The 20,985-nt window shown below is 45.1% G+C and overlaps 1 protein-coding gene across 25 annotated transcripts in view; it reads right to left on the reverse strand.

Annotated features, from left to right (window-relative positions):
* CELF2 (CUGBP Elav-like family member 2) overlaps positions 1-20,985 on the reverse strand; it is a 547,441-nt gene that overhangs the window by 176,235 nt on the left and 350,221 nt on the right. For all 25 annotated transcript variants that reach the window (XM_053405505.1, XM_053405501.1, XM_053405499.1 and 22 more), the window contains one exon: positions 14,444-14,640. In XM_053405505.1, the coding sequence (XP_053261480.1) occupies positions 14,444-14,640 (197 nt within the window). The remainder of the gene's footprint in view (positions 1-14,443; positions 14,641-20,985) is intronic.

Consider the following 20,985-nt stretch of genomic DNA (forward strand, 5'->3'; position numbering starts at 1 on the left):
CTTTCTTTCTCTCTCCTTTCAAATAATCATACATTTATGCACCACCGAGTTTAATCTACAGTGTCAAAGACTGACACATCCCTCTTAAAACTATGTACTCCTGGGCATAGATTAGGCAATAATGATGTGAAGGGAAATGCAGGAACAATCTAATGGGGACATTTCTGCTTTAATTTATGTACTTGTTCCCCTTAAAGAACTTTTTCATTATTAAAAAAAGATCTGGTTCCTTAAGGAACATCTCATCATGAGTAAAGGATTGTGAATAAATGGTTTCCTAGTTGTCCTATAGACAACTCGGAGTCCACAGGGCACAATGAACATGGGAGGAGGGAGGCAAAAATCCCAGGACCTTGGATAGCTCCAAGAATGCAACGTACTCCCAAGACTCTTGGGGTTCAATGGAGGTCTTTCATTCTCCTTGGGCCAGAATCCCCTTCTCAGGCTCTGCTCACTTTCTGACAAGTGGGAATCCTTAAAGGGGTAGTCCCTGTCTTGGAGCCTAGCATTCCGCCACCCCACAGTCAATTCCCATAGCTCAGTGGCAAAGCATTTGGTTTGCATGCAGAAGGTTCTAGGTTCAATCCCTGGCTTCTCCAGGTAGGGCTGTTGGGAGCCTGAAACCCTGCAAAGTCACTGCCAGCTCATGTTGACACACAGAGCTAGATAAACCCACTGCAAGGCCTCTTCCTACCTTCAGCAATTGCTTCACGAAGGCCCTATGTGCTGGGCCTGGGGGTAACCCGAGCAACACGGTCCAGGTCCAGTCCCAAAACCAAGGGTTCTGCGAGGAGTCAGTCTGACAGGACTGAGGCAGGACACGAGGCAGGAAACCAGGCAGGGTCAGGCACAGGGTCTCAGGCAGGTACTAGCAAACAGCAACATTGCTCCCAGAACCTGGGGCGGGGTCCGACAGCCTTTTATCTTTGTCGGGGTAACGGCCGGTCCTGATCCCCCAGTGACTCACCTCCCTGTTTCGCCTGAAGGCGAGCACTACTCCTACAAGTACTCAGGTCTCTCCTTCTCTCAGACCTTAGTCTCTACAGCTCGGGAGATGCCGGTGGGTTACTAGACCCAGGGGCCGCCTCAGCTTCTCCTGACCCAACTGGTAGTGGAGCAGCTGTATGTGATTGCCCAGCTGAAGGCAACAAGGTAATCCCTGCATCTGGAGCCAGGGCAGGCTCAGGCCCCTCACTCAGCCCAGCTGGTGCTTGTTGCAGGGGAACCTGTGCAGACTGGGACTCTTCAGGATCAGGCCCCAGACTTGGTTCTGATGCCGCCTGAGGCAAAGGATCTAGTGCGGACTGAGACACCTCTGGTTCCGAGTCCGAGCCCGAGTCCCAGGCCATCACACCCTGTCATCAGCTTCTGAGCATCATGGAAGCATCATGGAACTAACCAACAGAACAGATCCAACATGAATACCCTATTATCACGTTAAGAACATATTGCAGAAATGTTGGCATCCACCTGTATGGAGAGACAATTGAGTGTGCCTCTGGGGGTGAAGCCAAAGTGCTGTGTTAGCAGCTTCCTTGGGGCACAAGCCTGGGCAGTGTGCATGGAAGTCCTGGGTTGCCCAGATGGCAAGACCTCTCTCTTGGCCTCACTGATGTGGTCCAAAGGAAAGCAGAGCAAAATGTCTGGCACCAGCTTGGCTGCAGGAGGAAGACAAGACACCACTCCCAGTGTCTTAGGGACTCCACTCTGAATTTGTGTAGTGTTTACTCCTTAACCTTTTCTTCTCCTGTTCATATCCTGTAAGTCGATGGAGGTTTAGGATCAGACTTTTTCTTCTCCAGGATGGGCTTCCTTTTCATGTTGACGAGCCTCATCTGCCCCTCACTTCCCTCTACAGCACATGCAGAAACCACCTTCTTGTTCATTGGACCCACACTTGGTCTGGTCCGCTCCATCTGCAGGAGCCTGTCTTTGCATGCAAGGCAAGTCCCTAACTCACTGAGGGTTTGAGACCCATTGCCTACTCTCACCTGGTTTAGCCAGCCAGTCGAAGCCACTCCTGGGGTGTGGCCACCGCTGCATGATGACAGCTCTCACCTATTAAAACACCAGCCACTGGCAGGGGCAGGGGGCTCTAGCTTTCTATGAGGCTGAATCTTTCTCATTTGCACAGAGGAGTCCCAAACAAGCACTAATTGACCTTCTCAGGCCTTAGTAACTGCTGGAGGTTGCCTAGTGCTGACACTGGCCTGCATGCAAAGGTTTAGCCCTAAATGGGTGGCTTTTCCATTCCCTGTTTCTTTGCAGGGAATAATTATACAAGAAGCTGCTGTCTCACTATCGCGAGAGCAAGTTCTCTGAGAAAAAAATAATTGAAGGAGCCACACGGACATAATGTTTCTGGCTGCTGCAAAACTTCAATCACACCCTCCTTCTCCCAATTTCAATGCAAGCAGAAGCCTGTATTTTCTTCCATCTAGAGGGCTGCTCATTAGCTAGTGTGCCAAGCCTGATATATATCAAGCATGCTTGAATCTCTTGCCACAGCTTAAGCTCACCCGATCTTAGAGGGTTCATGCTTTGCTCTCCTATGGACCTTTTATGTGACTTCTGCCTCACCCCACATTTCCTAGACAATGGACCCAAATGCTGGGAACAAAAGGATGAGACTGTGATTAGAGAGAGAGAGAAAGTATGCTATCATCCACTCTTCCTCCTCATTTCAAAACCCCTCATTCTGAATGTATTTCAGATCACATGGTATGTTACTGTGGACTCTTTTGGGGCTCTGTCTTTTCATGAAATCTCTGGTGCCTTAATCTGCAGAACAACCTCAACGCATCCTTTGACTGGAGACCTCAATTTTTCCTCTCTCCTCCTGCCCCTCAAAGGTCACTTCCATCTGGTACCAAGGCGAGCCCTTCCCTCTGCGTCTCACAGATTCTTCCCCTCCACGGCGCACCGTGTTTCATCCATAAACCTGCATCACGCATTAGTGATACTTTTCTTACAAAAGTCATTTACCGAGGCAGCGAAATAGTATCGATCGCCAATGCCAGTGCCTGCGCTGTTCCAATCAGCAGCCTGACCTGTAACCTCTCTTACTTGAGTCTTCTCTTTCTTTATCTCTACCCAGCTTCAAATTCCACAGTCAGGGAGCGCCGTGATGGTGGGGTCTGAGAGAGCTGGTGGAATGGAAAAGAAGGATTTATGGGACCCTCAGACTGGGATACAGGGAGACAACCAGCAGGTAGGTGGGCAGACAGTGGAGTAGAATTCTCTTGGTCAAGTCATGTGTTCTAAATGCGCAAGTGGATGTGCTCCAAATGTATGGATCGGCCCCGGATCTAGCCAACACAACAGGCACTACCCGTTTTCCAGCCTGACCCAAAAGCTGTTTATAGCTGAATCAGGCCAGGGGAAACCAGTGGGCAACCTAAGAGGACATCACAATCTTGGAAACCTTGGGCAGTGGGAACGATGATCCAAAAACTCCTAACTCCAAAAAATGGGAAGGTTCAGGATCTTTCCACTTCTCTGCAAATGCTATGTGGATATCTGCATTGAAGCTCTGCATCTGATATGCCTACAGTTCTATGCACCTGTCATGTTTTGCAAAATCTTCTTTGCAAGTGTTCCACATACCATACAAAAAAATACCTCTCTTTTTTTAAAAAAATATTTTTTATTAAACAGTTTTTATAATCACACAAACATAACATAAAAACAGCAAATACATAACCAAACAAAAAACAAAAACAAAACAAAAAACAAGTACCATTTCATATCCTAATTTCTTAAACCTTTCTTCCTCGACTTCCTCATGCCTCCCTTTTCTGTATTCCAAATTCTAATCAATTACTCAGCAAATCTTCCCTTATTTTACTTTAAATTTAAGCTAATCTTCCTTATTCTCCTTGTCTTAACCATTGCTAATAGTAACCATTTACTTTCCAGTCCAACATCATTCTAACTTTCATTAATTTTGTAGTATTTCTTTAAATAGTCCTTAAACTTTTTCCATTCTTCTTCCGCTGCTTCTCTTCCCTGATTTCGGATTCTGCTCGTCATTTCTGCCAAGCCCATGTAGTCCATCACCTTCATCTGCCATTCTTCCAGTGTGGGTAGATCCTGTGTCTTCCAGTACTTTGCGATGAGTATTCTAGCTGCTGTTGTAGCATACATAAAGAAAGTTATATCCGTCTTTAACACCCCTTGGCCGACAATGCCCAAGAGAAAAGCCTCTGGTTTCTTAGTGAAGGTATATTTAAATACCTTTTTAAGTTCATTATAGATCATTTCCCAGAATGCCTTAATCTTCGGGCACGTCCACCAAAGGTGAAAAAAAGTACCTTCCTTTTCTTTACATTTCCAACATTTATTATCAGGCAAATGGTAAATCTTTGCAAGCTTGACTGGGGTTATGTACCACCTATAAATCATTTTCATAATATTTTCTCTTAAGGCATTACATGCCGTAAATTTCATCCCGGTGGTCCACAACTTTTCCCAGTCAGCAAACAAAATATTATGACCAATGTCCTGAGCTCATTTAATCATAGTTGATTTAACCGTTTCATCTTGTGTATTCCATTTCAGCAGCAAATTGTACATTTTTGACAAATTCTTAGTACTGGATTCTAACAATTCAGTCTCCAATTTTGATTTTTCCACCTGGAAACCAATTTTACTGTCCAATTTAAACACTTCATTTATTTGGTGATAGTGCAACCAATCTCTCACCTTCCCTTTTAATTTCTCAAAACTCTGCAATCTCAGTTTGTCCCCTTCCTTTTCCAAAATTTCCCAATATCTTGGCCACTTCGACTCCATATTTAACTTTTTAACTGCCTTCGCTTCCATTGGCGACAGCCACCTTGGGGTTTTGTTTTCCAGCAGATCTTTATATCTGACCCAGACATTTAGTAGTGCTTTTCTGACAATATGGTTTTTAAAACTTTTATGTGCTTTAACCTTGTCATACCACAAATATGCATGCCACCCAAAAATATTGTTAAAACCTTCCAAATCCAAAATGTCTGTGTTTTCAAGAAGCAGCCAATCTTTTAGCCAGCAGAAAGCTGCCGCTTCATAGTACAGTTTAAAGTCTGGCAGGGCAAACCCCCCTCTTTCCTTTGAATCCGTTAATATCTTAAATTTAATTCTGGGCTTCTTGCCCTGCCAGACAAATTTAGATATGTCTTTCTGCCACTTCTTGAAACAGTCCATTTTATCCATTATTTGTAATGCTTGGAACAAGAACAACATTCTTGGCAATACATTCATTTTTATAACTGCAATTCGACCTAACAAGGAAAGCTTCAAGTTTGACCAAATCTCCAAATCTTTTTTCACTTCTGTCCAAGTTTTTTCATAATTGTCTTTAAATAGGTTCACATTCTTAGCTGTCATATTTATACCCAGGTATTTCACTTTTTTAACCACAGTCAACCCCGTCTCATTCTGAAACCTTTCTTTTTCAACCTGTGTTAAATTTTTCTCCAAAACCTTAGTCTTTAACTTATTCAATTTAAATCCTGCCATTTGACCAAACTCTTGAATTATTTCCAAAACTCTTTTCGTACTAGCTTCTGGCTCTTGTAATGTAAGTACTAGGTCATCTGCAAATGCTCTCAATTTGTATTGTTTAGCTCCGACCTGAATCCCTTTAACCAGCTGGTCCCTCCTGATCATATTAAGCAAAACCTCCAGGACCGATATAAAAAGTAGTGGGGAGATAGGACATCCCTGACGTGTCCCTTTTTCAATCTTGAACCCTTCTGTAACCACATTATTTACAATTAATTTTGCTTTCTGTTCAGAGTATATTGCACCTATACCATTTTCAAACCCTTGGCCTACCCCCATCCCCCGGAGGTTCTTCAACATGAAACTCCAAGATATATTGTCAAAGGCTTTCTCAGCGTCCACAAATATCAAAACAGCCTTGGTATTTATATTCACTTCCAGCTTCTCCAAAATGTCTATTATATTCCTTACGTTGTCCGACAAATGCCTTTTCGGGAGAAAGCCCGCTTGGTCCCCATGAATCTCCTCCATCAAAACTCTTTTCAATCTCTTTGCTAAAATATCAGCAAAGATTTTGTAATCCACATTTAGTAGCGAGATGGGTCGGTAGTTCTTAAGTTGGGTCTTTTCAGTCTCTGTCTTTGGTATAAGTGTAATGTAGGCCTCCCTCCACGTATCGGGTGCTTTCCTCCCCTCCATGATCTCGTTGCAGACTTCCTTCAAAGGTTGTATCAACCCTTCCTTCAAAACTTTGTAGTATTTGGAAGTCAGTCCATCAGGTCCAGGTGATTTGCCCAACGTCATGCTTTGAATGGCATCTTCTATTTCCTGTGCTGATATCTCCTGGTTCAAAATTGTCTTACTTTCCTGCGAAATCTTTTTCAGCCCATTTTTCTCGAGGAATTGTTGTATGTCCATTTCTTTCTGCGGCCCTTGTGTATACAGTTGTCTAAAGTAGCTCTGAAAACAGTTCCTAATTTCCACTGGGTTACATATGTTCTTTCCTTCCACTTCTAAGTTTGTTACCGTGTTGAGTTTTTGTCTCTTCTTTATTTGCCAAGCCAATAACTTGCCACATTTATCTGCAGATTCAAAAGTCTTTTGTCTCATTTGTTTAATTTTCCATTCTATTTCTTGATTCATCAGTTCCATATATTGTGTTTGATACAATTTAATTTCTCTTAAAATCTCTTGCGATTTTGGCTTCAATCTTAGTTTCCTTTCCCCTTCTTTTATCTTTTCCAAGATTTTCTCTTTCCTCTCATTTTGCTTTCTTTTCTTTAATGAATTTTGTTGTATCAAAAACCCTCTCATCACGGCTTTACTTGCGTCCCATACTATTCTTTTTTCTACTTTAGTCCTTAAGTTGATTTCAAAATAATCTTTCAAAGTTTTTTGGGCCTTCTTGCAAATCTCCTCGTCTCTAAATAAGGTGTCATTCATTCTCCATCTGAAGGAGCCAGCTGTTGTTTGCTTCATCACCATCTTTACTGCGTTATGGTCGGAGAGGGTTTTTGGGCAGATTTCCACTTTCTTTATGTTCGACGCCATACTGCTAGTCACCCAAATTTGGTCAATCCGTGTCCATGTCATTTTGGCTTCAGAAAAGAAGGTTCCCTCTCTTTCTAATGGGTGTTTTGTTCTCCAAATGTCAATCAAGTCCATATTGTCAGTCATTTCAAAAAAAGTTTTTGGTAGTCTTCCGTCTTTTGTGATTACCTGTCTTTGTGCTTTGTCCATATTTGTTGAAACTACTCCATTCATGTCACCCATCATGATTAAATTGTAATCCATATAGTCCATCAAAATCTCATGCAACTTCTTAAAGAATTCTGCTTTCCCTTCCAAAAAAATACCTCTCTCTCTCTCTCTCTCTCTCTCTCTCTCTGTGTGTGTGTGTGTGTGCAGAGTGGCACACATTTATGCAATACTCTATATTGCTTTTGTAAGGGAAGAAAACAGCATGAGCAGATGTTGCTGCTGAAACCCGCTTCTCAAATGCTTAAATGCCAGCAGAAAGGCGACCCGGTCTACCACCCAGGTAGGCAAAAATAGTTCAATTCAAGCTAATGGGACACACAGAAGGATTCCTTTCAGCTGCTGCGGCGAAGGAGAGGCTTGTAAGATGTAGGGTGAATGATCCAGGAGAGAAGCCTGCAGAGCTCGTTCAAAGACTGGGTTGCCATTTCAAGACATGTGCTGATGCCGTATCCCCTTGGATTTCCTCTTTCATGGGCTCTCTGGCCTTCCAGCATCCTGCCATGCCATACTTGCTACCAAGACAGCTCAGTCCCTACTGTCCCCAAGAGCCTGCGTGAAGTTTCTGCAGAGCTGGAAGTCAGGAGACAATATCAGAATGGGAGACCTCAGGAAACCCTGAGCAGCAACTGTCAGTTAGGGGGGAACCTTTTTCCTGTCAAGGGTTGCCTTCCCTATAGGTTAATCTGGTGGAGGCCTGCATGCCAGCAGTGAGCAGGAACCTGTGCAGAATGCGGCTCCTTCTTTCTCTTTCTCTAGTGCTGCCACTGCCTTCCCCTTTTCTGCCACTCACTTCTATTATTTGGTTATCACATTTATATGACCCCTTTTTCGCCAAGGAACTGAAGGACATGTGCACTGTTCTCTCCGCCCCAATTTTATCCTCACAACAACCCTGTGAGGTAGATTAGGCTGAGAGGCAGTGACTGGGCGCAAGGCCACCCAGTGAGGTTTGTTTGGACACTGGTTTCTCAGGTTCTGGTTTAGCACTCTAACAACTACCCCGCACTAGTATGCGCTCTCTCTCTCTCCCTCTCTCCCCCCCTCTCCCCTCTCTCCCTACATTTCTCACCACCCACATGAAATTAGACCAGGGCCCACATGTCTGACTCACTACAAGGTACCTTCCTATGGTTGTCCTGGGTATCAACCAGACAGTCAAACAAGTGTGTGCTGTTACGATTTTTATCCATCCGTGCTACTCCAGCAGTAGCACTATGTTTTGTGTTTATCATGTGAGTGTCTGAGAGAGTATGAGACAGGAAGTCTCAGTACTGTTGGAGTACTGTTGGAAGTTGGCTTCACTTCTGTTTGTGATGCTGTACTGTAAAAGGTAAAGGGACCCCTGACCATTAGGTCCAGTCGTGGCCGACTCTGGGGTTGCGGCGCTCATCTTGCTTTATTGGCCAAGGGAACCGGCGTACAGCTTCCGGGTCATGTGGCCAGCATGACTAAGCCACTTCTGGCGAACCAGAGCAGCGCACGGAAACGCCGTTTACCTTCCCGCCGGAGTGGTACCTATGTATCTACTTGCACTTTGACGTGCTTTCGAACTGCTAGGTTGGCAGGAGCAGGGACCGAGCAACAGGAGTTCACCCTGTCGCAGGGATTCGAACCGCTGACCTTCTGATCGGCAAGCCCTAGGCTCTGTGGTTTAACCCACAGCGCCACCCACATCCCTGATGCTGTTGTGTACTGGTGCTCAAAGAGCACAGACATGCTGATGGATTCTCTGTACATAGACTGTAAAACAAAGTAGTTTAGAGCTACTGATGGACTCTTTCTTCTGCTACGATATGCCAGAAGACAAGTGTGCTCCTCTTAGGAGGGAGGGGTCACTTATCACCGGTCTCTCTGGACTGAGGGAGATTTATAGCCAGGGAGGACCACCGGAGAGGCGAGTGGTGTATAAACGTAGAATATAGAACATAGCACAACTCGTAAAAAACCCCCAATGCCAGCAAGAATGAAGTGCTGTAGAAATAAAGGGGAACTAATTCAGGAAGGCCAGGAAGACAAGTCATAGAATCGTAGAATCATAGAGTTGGAAGAGACCACAAGGGCCACTGAGTCCAACCCCCTGCCAAGCAGGAAACACCATCAGAGCACTCCTGACATATGGTTGTCAAGCCTCTGCTTAAAGACCTCCAAAGAAGGAGACTCCACCACACTCCTTGGCAGCAAATTCCACTGTCGAACAGCTCTTACTGTCAGGAAGTTCTTCCTAATGTTTAGGTGGAATCTTCTTTCTTGTACTTTGCAACAATCGTCAAAAGAACAACCGTGTTTGCGCTTGCTTCGTTTGCGTGGGATGGGAATTCCAAAGAACAGGTGGAACAATGCTAAAATAACATGCTCAAGTCATAGCATTTTTTAGTGTGAGGGTCTGAAGCACCGTCAACAGATCTTCACCTACAGATCTAAGTTACCAAGGTGGGATGTAGGGGGATCAAAAGAGCATAGGAAGAGCCCACCTAGTCCAGCATCTCATTCTCACAGTGGTCATTCAGATGCACCTGACTCCAACAGTGCTCTCCCACTTACAGCAACTGGTATTCAGAGACATAGGGTCTCTGACAGCAGAGGTGGAACACAGCCATTGTGTCTGGCTGCCACTGATAGCCTTGTCCTCCATGAACCTGTCTGGTTCTCTTTTACAGTCATCCAAGTTGATGACCATCACTACCTCTGGGGGAACAGAAATCTATTCTTTCATAAGAGCTTTCAGCTCCCCCAGGTAGAAAAGAGGGGTTGCCTTGTTAACTCCAAAGGACAAGAGCTAGCAAACAGAAAAGTTCAACAGCAAAAAGATCTCAAATTATCGGATCCTAGTTAAAGTTGAGGGGGTCAGGCTGTGCCTTGGCCAAAGGCCTAGTGGAACAGCTCTGTCTTGCAGGCCCTGCGGAAATATGTCAAGTCCCGCAGGGCCCTAGTCTCTTGTGACCACCAGATCAGGGCCACAGCCGAAAAGACCCTGGCTCTGGTTGAGGCCAGCCTAACCTCCCTGTGGCCTGGGACCTCCAATATGTTTTTGTTTGAAGACCATAAGGTCCTCCATGGGGCATACCAGGAGAGGCGGTCCCATAGGTATGAGGGTCCTAGGCTGTATAGGGCTTTAAAGATTAAAATCAGCACCTTAAACCTGATCCTGTACTCCACCGGGAGCCAGTGCAGCTGGTATAGCACCGGGTGAATGTGATCCCACGGCGAGGACCCCGTAAGGAGTCTCGCCGCGGCATTCTGCACCCGCTGGAGTTTCTGGGTCAGTCTCAAGGGCAGTTACAATAATCAAGTCTGGAGGTGACCATCGTGTGGATCACAGTGGCTGGGTCTCCGGCAGCCCTTTTTCCTGCCACCAGTCCAGTACCTGTCTGTTTCCTCCTCCTTAATCTTAGTGTTGGCCTTGTATAAATCACCAGGGGAAAGGGTGAGGGTAAAACCAGAGTGAGCTGGCTCTGCCTGTCTTTGGCTCTGGCGCCACCTAGAGTTGGCCTCCTTGCCTTCCGCCCAACCACTCCCAATGGGCACCAGCCACCACTGCCTACAAGCTAAAATAATCATGACTAGGAGACACTGAAAGACTTAATCCTCCATGAATCTGTCTAAATGTCTCTTAAGACTTTCCAAGCTGGTGGCCATTGCTATACCTCTGGGCAGCAAATCACATAAGAGAACTTTGCAGCATATGATAATTTAGTTATGAGCTCATGAATGAATCTCTCTCTCAACTCAGCAAAGAAACAAGATACAAAAATAAAAAATCTATCCCCCAAAAAATCTATGCACACATGCACAACACATCCAAAAATGCAAACTTTGTTGCAGACCCAAATTTTGAAAAGTTTTAATTTGGACAGTTTCTCCAGTTTGCAAAACTTGTCCCAATTACAGGAGTTAGGGCTTGTAGAATGGAGGCTTTTTTTCGGCCCAATTTCCAGAGAGCTGAAGGATAAGTGCCTAGGAAAACGCTGCTCTCTGCTTCCGCCTTCAGCTCCTGCCACACAGAATTGGCAGCAGCACAGAGAAGGCAGGAAAACAAGTGAAGTAGGACATTTGTAGTTAGAGGGTAGAGAAGGCAGTTGGTAATGACAGCAGAGGAGAAAGCAGGAGCTGTCGGTTGTTTTTGACAGGGACTGTAAGAAACTCAGACAGCAGCCTCAAAAACAGCTCAAAGAGATCCTCTCCTTGCCCCTGCCGGGAGATGCTCAGCTTGGGTATACATAGATAGTCAAGTGGAACAGAGCCAGCAAAAAATAATCAAACATTCTGAATCACTGACACTGAGAAGATGCTTGAAGGTAAGGATGCCAATTAGAACATACTCCTTTGTCAACTGCCCAATCGCAGAGCCCTCCGCCCAAAGGTCTTTGATGTAAACAAATCCAGACAGACGCCACTGTTTAACTGTGGTTAAGGCAGCTTAACCGCGAACTGGCACAAAGTCAAAATTCACAAACCATGATTTGCAACAGGTCAGCAAAGCAGAGTAACAACAAGTATGATTTGATTTCCAGGAATGTAGCTGAGCTGGTTTGCACAGCAAAAGTCACAAAACCTCGGGATACCTTAAAAAGCATGTTTCGCGCGCCAGCTGCAGTTTGGCGCAATGTCCAAATTGACAAGCCAGTTAGTGTCATTGGTCTGCAGCTGGAGGTTGTTGTGCCATAGAAGCAGGAAGGCTGAGCAAACGTAAAACAAAACAGACAAACAGGCCTGAACTATGGTTTGCCTGTCAGAAAATCAAACCAGTAAACCATGGTTACTGCCTGCATTGACAACTGATGGTTTGTGATTGGCTAGCAAGTTTCTATCAGAAGCCCTACTTTGGGTTTGCCAACCATATTTTGAGCTACCTGAGATTCAGCATGATGTCTCAATGGACAAACTATAGTAACAGCCATTGCTTTGCCAGTTCTCCCAACTGGAGAAAGAAACCAACTTTGGAAGTCCTGAAGCTGAGAGGGTAAAAAACAGAAGCAGACAAGCAGCTCTAAAAAAAAGGTTCGCCCGCCAGATGTTTGGATCTTCAAATCACTGCCCAAGTTCTAAGCAGTGGTTAGCGCAAACCATCATTAGCCACAATACCTCACTGAGACTTTAAGCCTACACACAGCACTGGGAAGTTATCCATCTTTGACTTTGTCCCAAAGTTTTATCAGGGGGGTGAAACTGTAATCAGAAAAGTAGCCAGCACATGGGTCACAAGCTGCATTTAAGAAACAAAATAAAATTGATGTGACAGATAAGTTGTGCATCCTTAAAGATTGAGCAATTAAATGCATGCCTCCACCCTATAACTAACCCTTCCGGCAGTGGACAGACACTGAAACCCTTTGCAAGTGTTTGACATCTCATATATTTCAGAATTCATAAGGGAACGGTGGAGCCATATTTGCTGCCCCCTTCCCCTCCATCACATCCCTGTCCCTGCCACCTTCAAAGGAACATAGGAAGAGGCCTTGTGCTGAGCTATATCATTGGTCCATCTAGAACAGGGCTGCCCAAACTTTTTTCAAAGAGGGCCAGATCTGATGGAGTTGTTGAGCTTTTTTTTTTAGAACTGAAGTTGTTGAGCTATTTTTAGGATTTAACCCCAAAGCCATTGAACTTTTTTTAGGATTGATGTTGCTGAGCTTTTTTTTAGGATTTTACCCCAGGACATATACTGCCACAGGGGCCGGATTAAACTGACCAGCAGGCCGGATTAGGCCCCCGAAACAGACTTTGGACATGCCTGATCTAGAACCACTGAACCATTGAGTTGGATGAGGCCCTAAGAATCATCTACTTCAGGGGTCAGCAAACTTTTTCAGCAGGGGGCCAGCCCACTGTCCTTCAGACCTTGTGGGGGGCTGGACTATATTCTGAAGGGGGAAAAAAAAGAACAAATTCTTATGCCCCACAAATAACCCAGAGATGCATTTTAAATAAAAGCACACATTCTACTCATGTAAAAACACCAGGCAGGCCCCACAAATAACCCAGAGATGCATTTTAAATTAAAGGACACATTCTACTTATGTATAAACACGCTGATTCCCAGACTGTCCGCAAGCCGGATTTAGAAGGCTATTGGGCCGGATCCGGCCCCCAGGCCTTAGTCTGCCTACCCATGATCTGGTTCAACCCCCTGCAATGCAGGAGTCTTGTACAGGGATCGAACCTGCAACCTTGGCATCATCAGCACCACATGCTAACCAAGCTATCCCATTTCCCTAATCTAGCTCAGTGGTGTCTCCATTGACCACCAGGGTTTCAGGCAAGGAGTCGTTCCCAGACCTACCTGGAGTCTGAACCTGGGACCTTCTGCACATTTTTGTGTGCAGTTTTGCCCAATATGGACCTTTTTGCAAACCGGTCTTGCCTACTGTAATGCATGTTTGCATTTTACATTCACTAATATACACATTTATACGTAGACTTCACCCCAACACCTGCATTTATGTGCACTTGACTTGGGCTGGAGAACTGCCTTGCAAAATTCGAAGAAGAGCTGGGTTTCTATTTGCATATTGTTTCTGAGAGCACTGATTAGGGAAGACTTTAATTGCACTGAATTGAATTCCTCCCCATCCCTACGTATGCAGCCAAAAGGGCATCAGCCATATACAAGAGAGAGTTATCAACAGGCTCTGGGAAACCCCCAGTGTTTGCAGAAGTGCAATGAATGTTTAGAGGGAGGAAAATGTAATGGGAGGGGATGGTGGAAACAAAAGTTGTGTTCAATACCTATGAAATGCTGACTGCAGGGTGGGTGGGAGCAGGAGGTGGAGGAAGGGAGATTGGAAACACAACAGAGAATCCTGAATCCTGAACAGCAGCAACATCTCACTCCTCCCATTATAAATGTGCTAGGGTTCAAAAGAACACCTCCGTGTTTTCAGAAAGAAGCAGTATCCTTTATTATTATTATTGTTGCCGCACAGCCCTAACTCCATCCCTCCCCATGTTTGAAGACACAACAGAAATCTCAAAACTGCAAATAAAATTCAAACCCGTATTCATGATTCTCACACATCCCTCAAGACAATTCCGTATGGGAGCAAGCACCCAAACGCTACTCTCCCTCCCTAGACGCAACCATCATTAGAAACACTGGATGAATGCGATGGGAGTTTTGGTTGCAGAAGAACCCCACTTTCCCCTGTCCCAACAAGAACCTCATTCTCACTCCACTGTTGTTGTGTTGCCATACCTTTGCTTTGGGGAGGATTCTGGCTCCGATCTCGGAGAACGTTGATCTGGTAGACAGCTCCGTAAGGCTCAAAAAGTTCCTTTAGCTCCTTTTCTGACCACGAACGGGGGATCTGTCCGACAAACATCTTAATGGCATCTGGGTCTGGCTGATCTGAGTGATCCAAAGCTCCATTCATCTTGTTAGCTGTGCCGTTACTGGAGAGAGAGAGAGAAAGGGGGAAAGGAGAGCGCCGTCAGCGGGAACATTTTCTGTTTTTTGAAATAATGTCATTTGCAAGCAGAAAAGGAATAACAAGCAACAGTCAATGGAGAGGGAAATAGAGCACAACTAGCGCTTCCAAACTGATTAAGTGCCACCGCCAACAAAATACCATGTTAATGCCGTGAACAAACAACAGCGAAAACGTGTCATTACGTTATTCTCCGACTGCAGACCGCCGCTTGAATCCATCACGTACAAAGAGGGTGCCAAGCTCAAGTCACAAAACGGCGCTTGTGGCTCTCAAAAGAAAAGGCCATTTTAAGGAGACGTATGGGGGCTACTGTACAAACACGCTGCTCTCCGGCAGAACAGAAAATCAGTGAAAGGACACCCTTCCCCCACGAGGGCTCCCGAGGCGGCAGAGTATCCGCCCCCAGTGCAAGTGTGTTTGGATTCTGAAACACTCAAAAGTCACGTGAAAGGGCATACAAAGCAGCCGGCAAGATATCCAATGAGTAATGCAAAAACCGGCCTCTGCATGTGTCATATTGTTGCACAAAACAGGAAAAAAATGCTCCGGCCAGGCAGATTCCTTGCTGCCAATATAGTGTGGGACAAAGATATTTTACTTCCTGCAGCAGAATCCAAACACTGGCATCCTCCACTCCTCCTTTGCTTAAGAGCCAATGCTTTAAAAAAACCAAAAGAGCAACACCTCATTACATTATTCTGATATCGGTTTCTGCCTTCATCTGTCCCCCCTATACTCTTCCACCTGAAGCAGTCTGCTTCATGGTGAACAAGGCTGCGCACCCAATTCTGTTCACTCTGGCTCCGGGGTTTTTTCTCATCACCGGTGTGAGGTCGTATGAGGTCAGCCACAATCCACAGGTCCTCTGAGAAGTACAGTGGTACCTCAGGTTACAGACGCTTCAGGTTACAGACTCCGCTAACCCAGAAATAGTACCTCAGGTTAAGAACTTTGCTTCAGGATGAGAAGAGAGGCGTGCTTTCACTAATGGGGTCTCTTGCTGCCACTGCACCGACCGCTGGTACATGATTTCTGTTCTCATCCTGGGGCAAAGTTCGCAACTCGAGGTAACTCTTCCAGGTTAGTGGAGTTTGTAACCTGAAGTGTTTGCATCCTGAGGCTTTTGTAACTTGAGGTACTACTGTACATAACTCAAGTTGCTAATAAATTACCTATAATAGAAAAGAAAAGAAGGGAATGTGCTTTATTTCAACTCAGGAGCCCATCATCTGTTTTATACGATATAAACTAAAAAGAAAAGGGGTCCAAAAAACTATTTACGTCCTGTAAAGTACAAATAAGGTACAGAGTCAGGTGTTGGTCTGACACAGTCGAAATAAATTAAAAAATTGTCCAGTAGCACCTTAGAGACCAACTAAGTTTGTTCTGGGTATAAGCTTTCGTGTGCATGCACACTTCTTCAGATACCAAGATACAGAGGTTTACCAAATCCTACCAAAAGGAAAGATGAACCAGAAGGCAGACTATGAGCACTGTTTAGGTTGGCAGAGTAGTAGCCAGCAGGATCTGACCCTTAAGGCACATCTCATTGGACAGTTTCCTTTGGCCAGTGTAATTAATGGAAATAGCACGAGAGAAGCTCCCCATTCACTACAGTGATACTGAGCCAAGTTATTTCATTCATTCATGTATAAAACTAGTTCTGTGCCACCTTTAGGGGAAGGGCCCAACCATGTTGACTCACAGCAATATAAAATGTTATGAAATCAACAATAACAATAAAGGGAGCAGTGATAAATCGCCATTAAAACCCCTAAACACGATACAGTTCAGAGAGCTTCACCACATTCACACAATACATTTAGAACACTGTGATATCACCTTAAAACACCCCAAAGAATTCTGGGAGTTGCAGTTTGTTAAAGGTGTTGAGAGTTGTTAGGATAGTTCCCCATCCCCGTCACAGAACTACAATTCCCAGAGTTCCCTGTGAGGAAATATTGACAGTTAAACCGCTCTGAGAATTGTAACACACTGAGAGGAAGAGGAATCGGCTAACAACCCTCAGCACCCTTAACAAACTACAGCTAGCAGAATTCTTTGACAGAAGCCATTTAAAGTGGCATCATAGTGCTTTAAATGTAAAGTGCGAGTGTTACCACAACTTTTTAAAATAAAATAAATGAATGTGGAAAACTGAATTTAAAGATTGGAATAATGAGAAACTCAAAGGAATTGAAATTGACAGATTTCCCCATCCTTGGCCTCAAGTGATGGCCCTGTGTGCCCGCACTGTCTGCCTCATTCAAGGGTTAAAGCCGGCAGACACAACGCAAAGATGACATGCGCTGCTCACAAAGGAGGCACAAATTAAATATCGGAAGAGGGGAGACCACAAGTGCGTTCCGTGCCCCGGGGCTACAAACTTGCACACAGAGAAATCATTTAACGGCCCCCGCCTCGTCTCTCCCGAAGCATAAGCACACCTGAACACATTAATATGCCTAGATTAACTCCTTTCTTCGCAGCCCTCCCAAGTCCAGAAAGGAGCAGGGGAACGGCATGAAAGACACGTTTCAAAACCAATGATGAGAAGTTTGATCACCAATTCCGCTGCTTGCCTAACCTTGCGTCGTTCTGCCATTTCAATTACCCAACGTTTCCTCTCTCTTTCTCCTGGGTCCATTGGATCAGAGTTGGGGTGTGGAGAAGAGGCTGGGGATCCAGACATCCTTTTTAGGGATGCTGTGGAACTCGATCTCAGATCCCAGAAAGGCGACCGCTTTAGGGAAGATCTCCCACTCCCCATTCCATTTCTGCCTCAACACACATCCAAGAAAAATCATTTGACTCCCCCTTCCATTTTTCTCCTTTCCCTACAGCAAGAAACACTCATCCTCCTCCCTCTTCCTGCAGATCAAACTCAGTTGCTCTTTTTTTTTATTCCATCTATGCATGAAGCACGAGGTAAGGTTCGTTTTTCACAAGTGGCCCTTCCCCTCGCCCAAGCCCCAAATGTCACCTGGGCAGGTGAGAGGCTGATGCGATGTTTCTTTTCCTTAATATGAGGGTGTGTGCTGCTTTGGTAGGCTACCTGTCTCAGAGCCACAGTCAGGACCGGCCCACCCATGAGGCAAGGTGAGACAACCGCCTCAGGCGGCAAGATCCACAGTGGCAGGAGATCCCGATAAAGAATCATAGCATCCCATGCTCTACCAACTGAGCTAGATCTTTCTCTCCCTCTTGTTCCTGATGTAAATAGATCTTCCCTCAACTCTTCTTCATATATATATATATATATATGGTCCCGTTTCATTAATTGTTCTGGAGAGGACGTGTGGTCAGAAGCAGAGAGATGGGGAGCTTTAAAAGGATTAAAGGTTTGACATTGATGCGGAGTGCGACCGGGAGCTTAAGGAGAGGCGCGATGATGTCACAGCCGATGGGAGAGGAAGACTATGCTGCGGTATGTATTATGTGTGCACGGGGGAGAGGGATAATGCATTAACAGGATTGCTAATCCTAGCTTTAGCTGCTGTGGTCGGGAGCGCTGTTGTTGTTTTAAGTGCATTCTGGTTTTCTTCTTGCAAAATTGGATAGAGGGTTTTGCTTGTTCATGTTGATTGCCACATTGTGTAGCCCGAGGTTTCTGGAGGCCCGTCCTCGTCGCTGCGCAGCTGCCCTTCCAAGCAAGGAAGGGAGAAGTTCGCACCGCTGAGCTTGTGTTCGGGAGCTGAGTGCCAACTCCAGAGAACTAAATCCAAGCAATTAACTCCAGGAAATGCTGCGCGATGCAACACATTTCAAGATTGGCACAGACACATGTGACGGGCATACCAGCCGGATTTAGGAGATGCAGGAGGCTATTTTAGTAATTCCCGAGAGCGCATGACCCAAACGAAAGCTACGTTGATCGGATCCAACGTGGCTGCATTATCTAAATAGCTTCCTTGAAAACAAGACTGGAACTCCCAGCTGGACGTGCTTTAAAGCAGGGCTGTCAGGTGCAAGGCCCAAGAGCCTTGCCAGACCTTTTGGAGTCCCCGCAAGCAGCCTACACAACCCACACTCCACAACAACTGATTGAACGGCTTAGGGAGCAAAGGACCTGCTCCTTCGTGGTTCAACACCAGCCTAAGGGTGGGCGAATCTGTTTCACCTCCAGTCTGTGCGACTTTTGAATGTCTGTTTATCTCATCATTCTGTACTGCGCCTACAGTACAGTCATACCTCAGGTTACAGCCTCTTCAGGTTGCGTTTTTTTTGGGTTGCGGACCGCCAAAACCCGGAAGTACTGGAATGGGTTACTTCTGGGTTTCAGCGGTTGCACATGCGCAGAAGCGCTAAATCGCGCTTTGCATATGTGCAGAAGCGCTGAATCACAACCCACACGTGCGCGGATGCATGTTGCGAACACTGTGGGTTGCGAACGTGCATCCCGCATGGATCACGTTCGCAATCCAAGCGTCCACTGTAATCTATTTTTTAAAAAACCCCAATCAAAATGGCAATTTAAATGTGCAACTGTGTTGCAACATTTTGAGAAGAGCAGAATCCGGCAGGTACAGAAATTCCGACCAACCCCTTAGCCGAAGTCGTGGAACTGGGTTCACTTTCCATCAGAATTTGCAAAGCTTGACTTCCTCAAGAACCCATATACCAGTCTCCTCTGGTTCCATTTAAATCAGCAGGGCAATGACCAGTCCATCTATCCAGTATTGCCATGGGAACATGGGAGGCTGCATTGTGCTTTGGTCCATCTGGTCAGTGTTGTCTGCCCTGCCTGGCAGTGGCTCTCAAGAGTCCCAGGTTTAAAGAAAGAGGTCTTTCCAGGCCCTGCTTGGGGGTGCTGAACCTTTTGCATCCATCAGCTTTCCCGAAAGACCAGGTCCATCACGCACCTCCCACCCCTGAACTATGCAAGCTGATCATTGTAAGAACAACTGTTTAAGAATCGGTGCTTGGGTTTTATTTTTTCCTCTTCCCTCCCTGTCCCTTTCACCTTGTGTGTCATTCCATATATATCTGTAAGCCTGTGGGCAGGGACTGTTTTATTTTAATGGACTATATGTAAGGCACACTGGGAGCCTTTCTGGCTGGAGAGTGGGGTACAAATGATGATGATGAGGAGGATTAGGATTAACATCAGAATGTATTAAGGGAATTATTGTGATATTTTGAAATGCAGTAGAACTATGAGATGATTAGGATTCCCTCTGATCTCGAAGCATGGGAAGTCAGCTAAAAATAATAATAATTTATAATTAGGCATAACATTGGGATTGTTTGATTATTGGATAATTTGTAATATATAATTTGGTTTGATTGGAATTTTTAAATAAATATTATTTTTTAAAAAAGATGATGATGATATACTCTTGATTCTCTCTGCAAAGCGCCTTTCACTTTGCTGGCTCCCTTTGACTGAAGAAACCAGTGACGAACCTTCTCCATGCAAAGCCCACAAGCTGGACCTGAGTGCAACAACACTGGTGATTCCCAATAACTTGGATTCCTGCCTTGCAGGGGGTTGGACTAGATGACCCCTGAGGTCCCTTCCAGCTATACAATCTCAGGATTCTATGAAACACACACTGTCTCCAACAGCGAAGGGAGAATGCAGCGATTGATCAAGGGCCTTAACTATTTCAGTTTAAACGGCTCTGCGTTAAAGAATATCAACAATTTTTCAGCTATGCTTAAATCACATGATTCTTGTCAATGAAAGCAGACTGTGGCATTCCTTTTGTGTTGACAATTTCCATGCTTTCCCCCTCTTTGTTAGCTTGGTATCTCATTCCTCTCACAAAGATTCCCCTGCTCTCCCATCTCCTAACAATCAGAATAAAGGAATAAATGAAATAGTTCCATTGGTGAAACCTGTAATAGGATTGCCATTTTGAGAGAGAGAGAAAGAGAGAGATCGAGAGAGAGAGAGAGATCTAGCATCATCAACACTGCCACCACTTTTTTAAAAAAACTGAGGGTTTTTGGTTTTAAAAAAGGAGGGGGGACACCCCACAAAACATCTGGCACGGAGAATACAGATGATCGTTTGTTTATATCTTTCTCTCTCTGTCTAACTGCCTTTTCCAAACACAGCCAGATGGAGCCTTTCAAAATCAAATTAATTTCAGATTAATTCACTCTGGACCAACGCCAGTTTCTTGACTCTATGCTTTGAGGCACTATCTAAATTGATTTACAGTCATGAACTTAAAAGAGCTCAAGTCCTTAGGTATAAGGAGCTGGGGGGAATAAGCACAGTCGTGATGAAGAGAGATAACTGCAACTGTTAAGAGTTATTAAAGCGAACATTCCCACCGTCCCAGAAACATCTACTCTT

Source organism: Podarcis raffonei, chromosome 10, assembly GCF_027172205.1.
Source record: "Podarcis raffonei isolate rPodRaf1 chromosome 10, rPodRaf1.pri, whole genome shotgun sequence".
Taxonomy (NCBI): domain Eukaryota; kingdom Metazoa; phylum Chordata; class Lepidosauria; order Squamata; family Lacertidae; genus Podarcis; species Podarcis raffonei.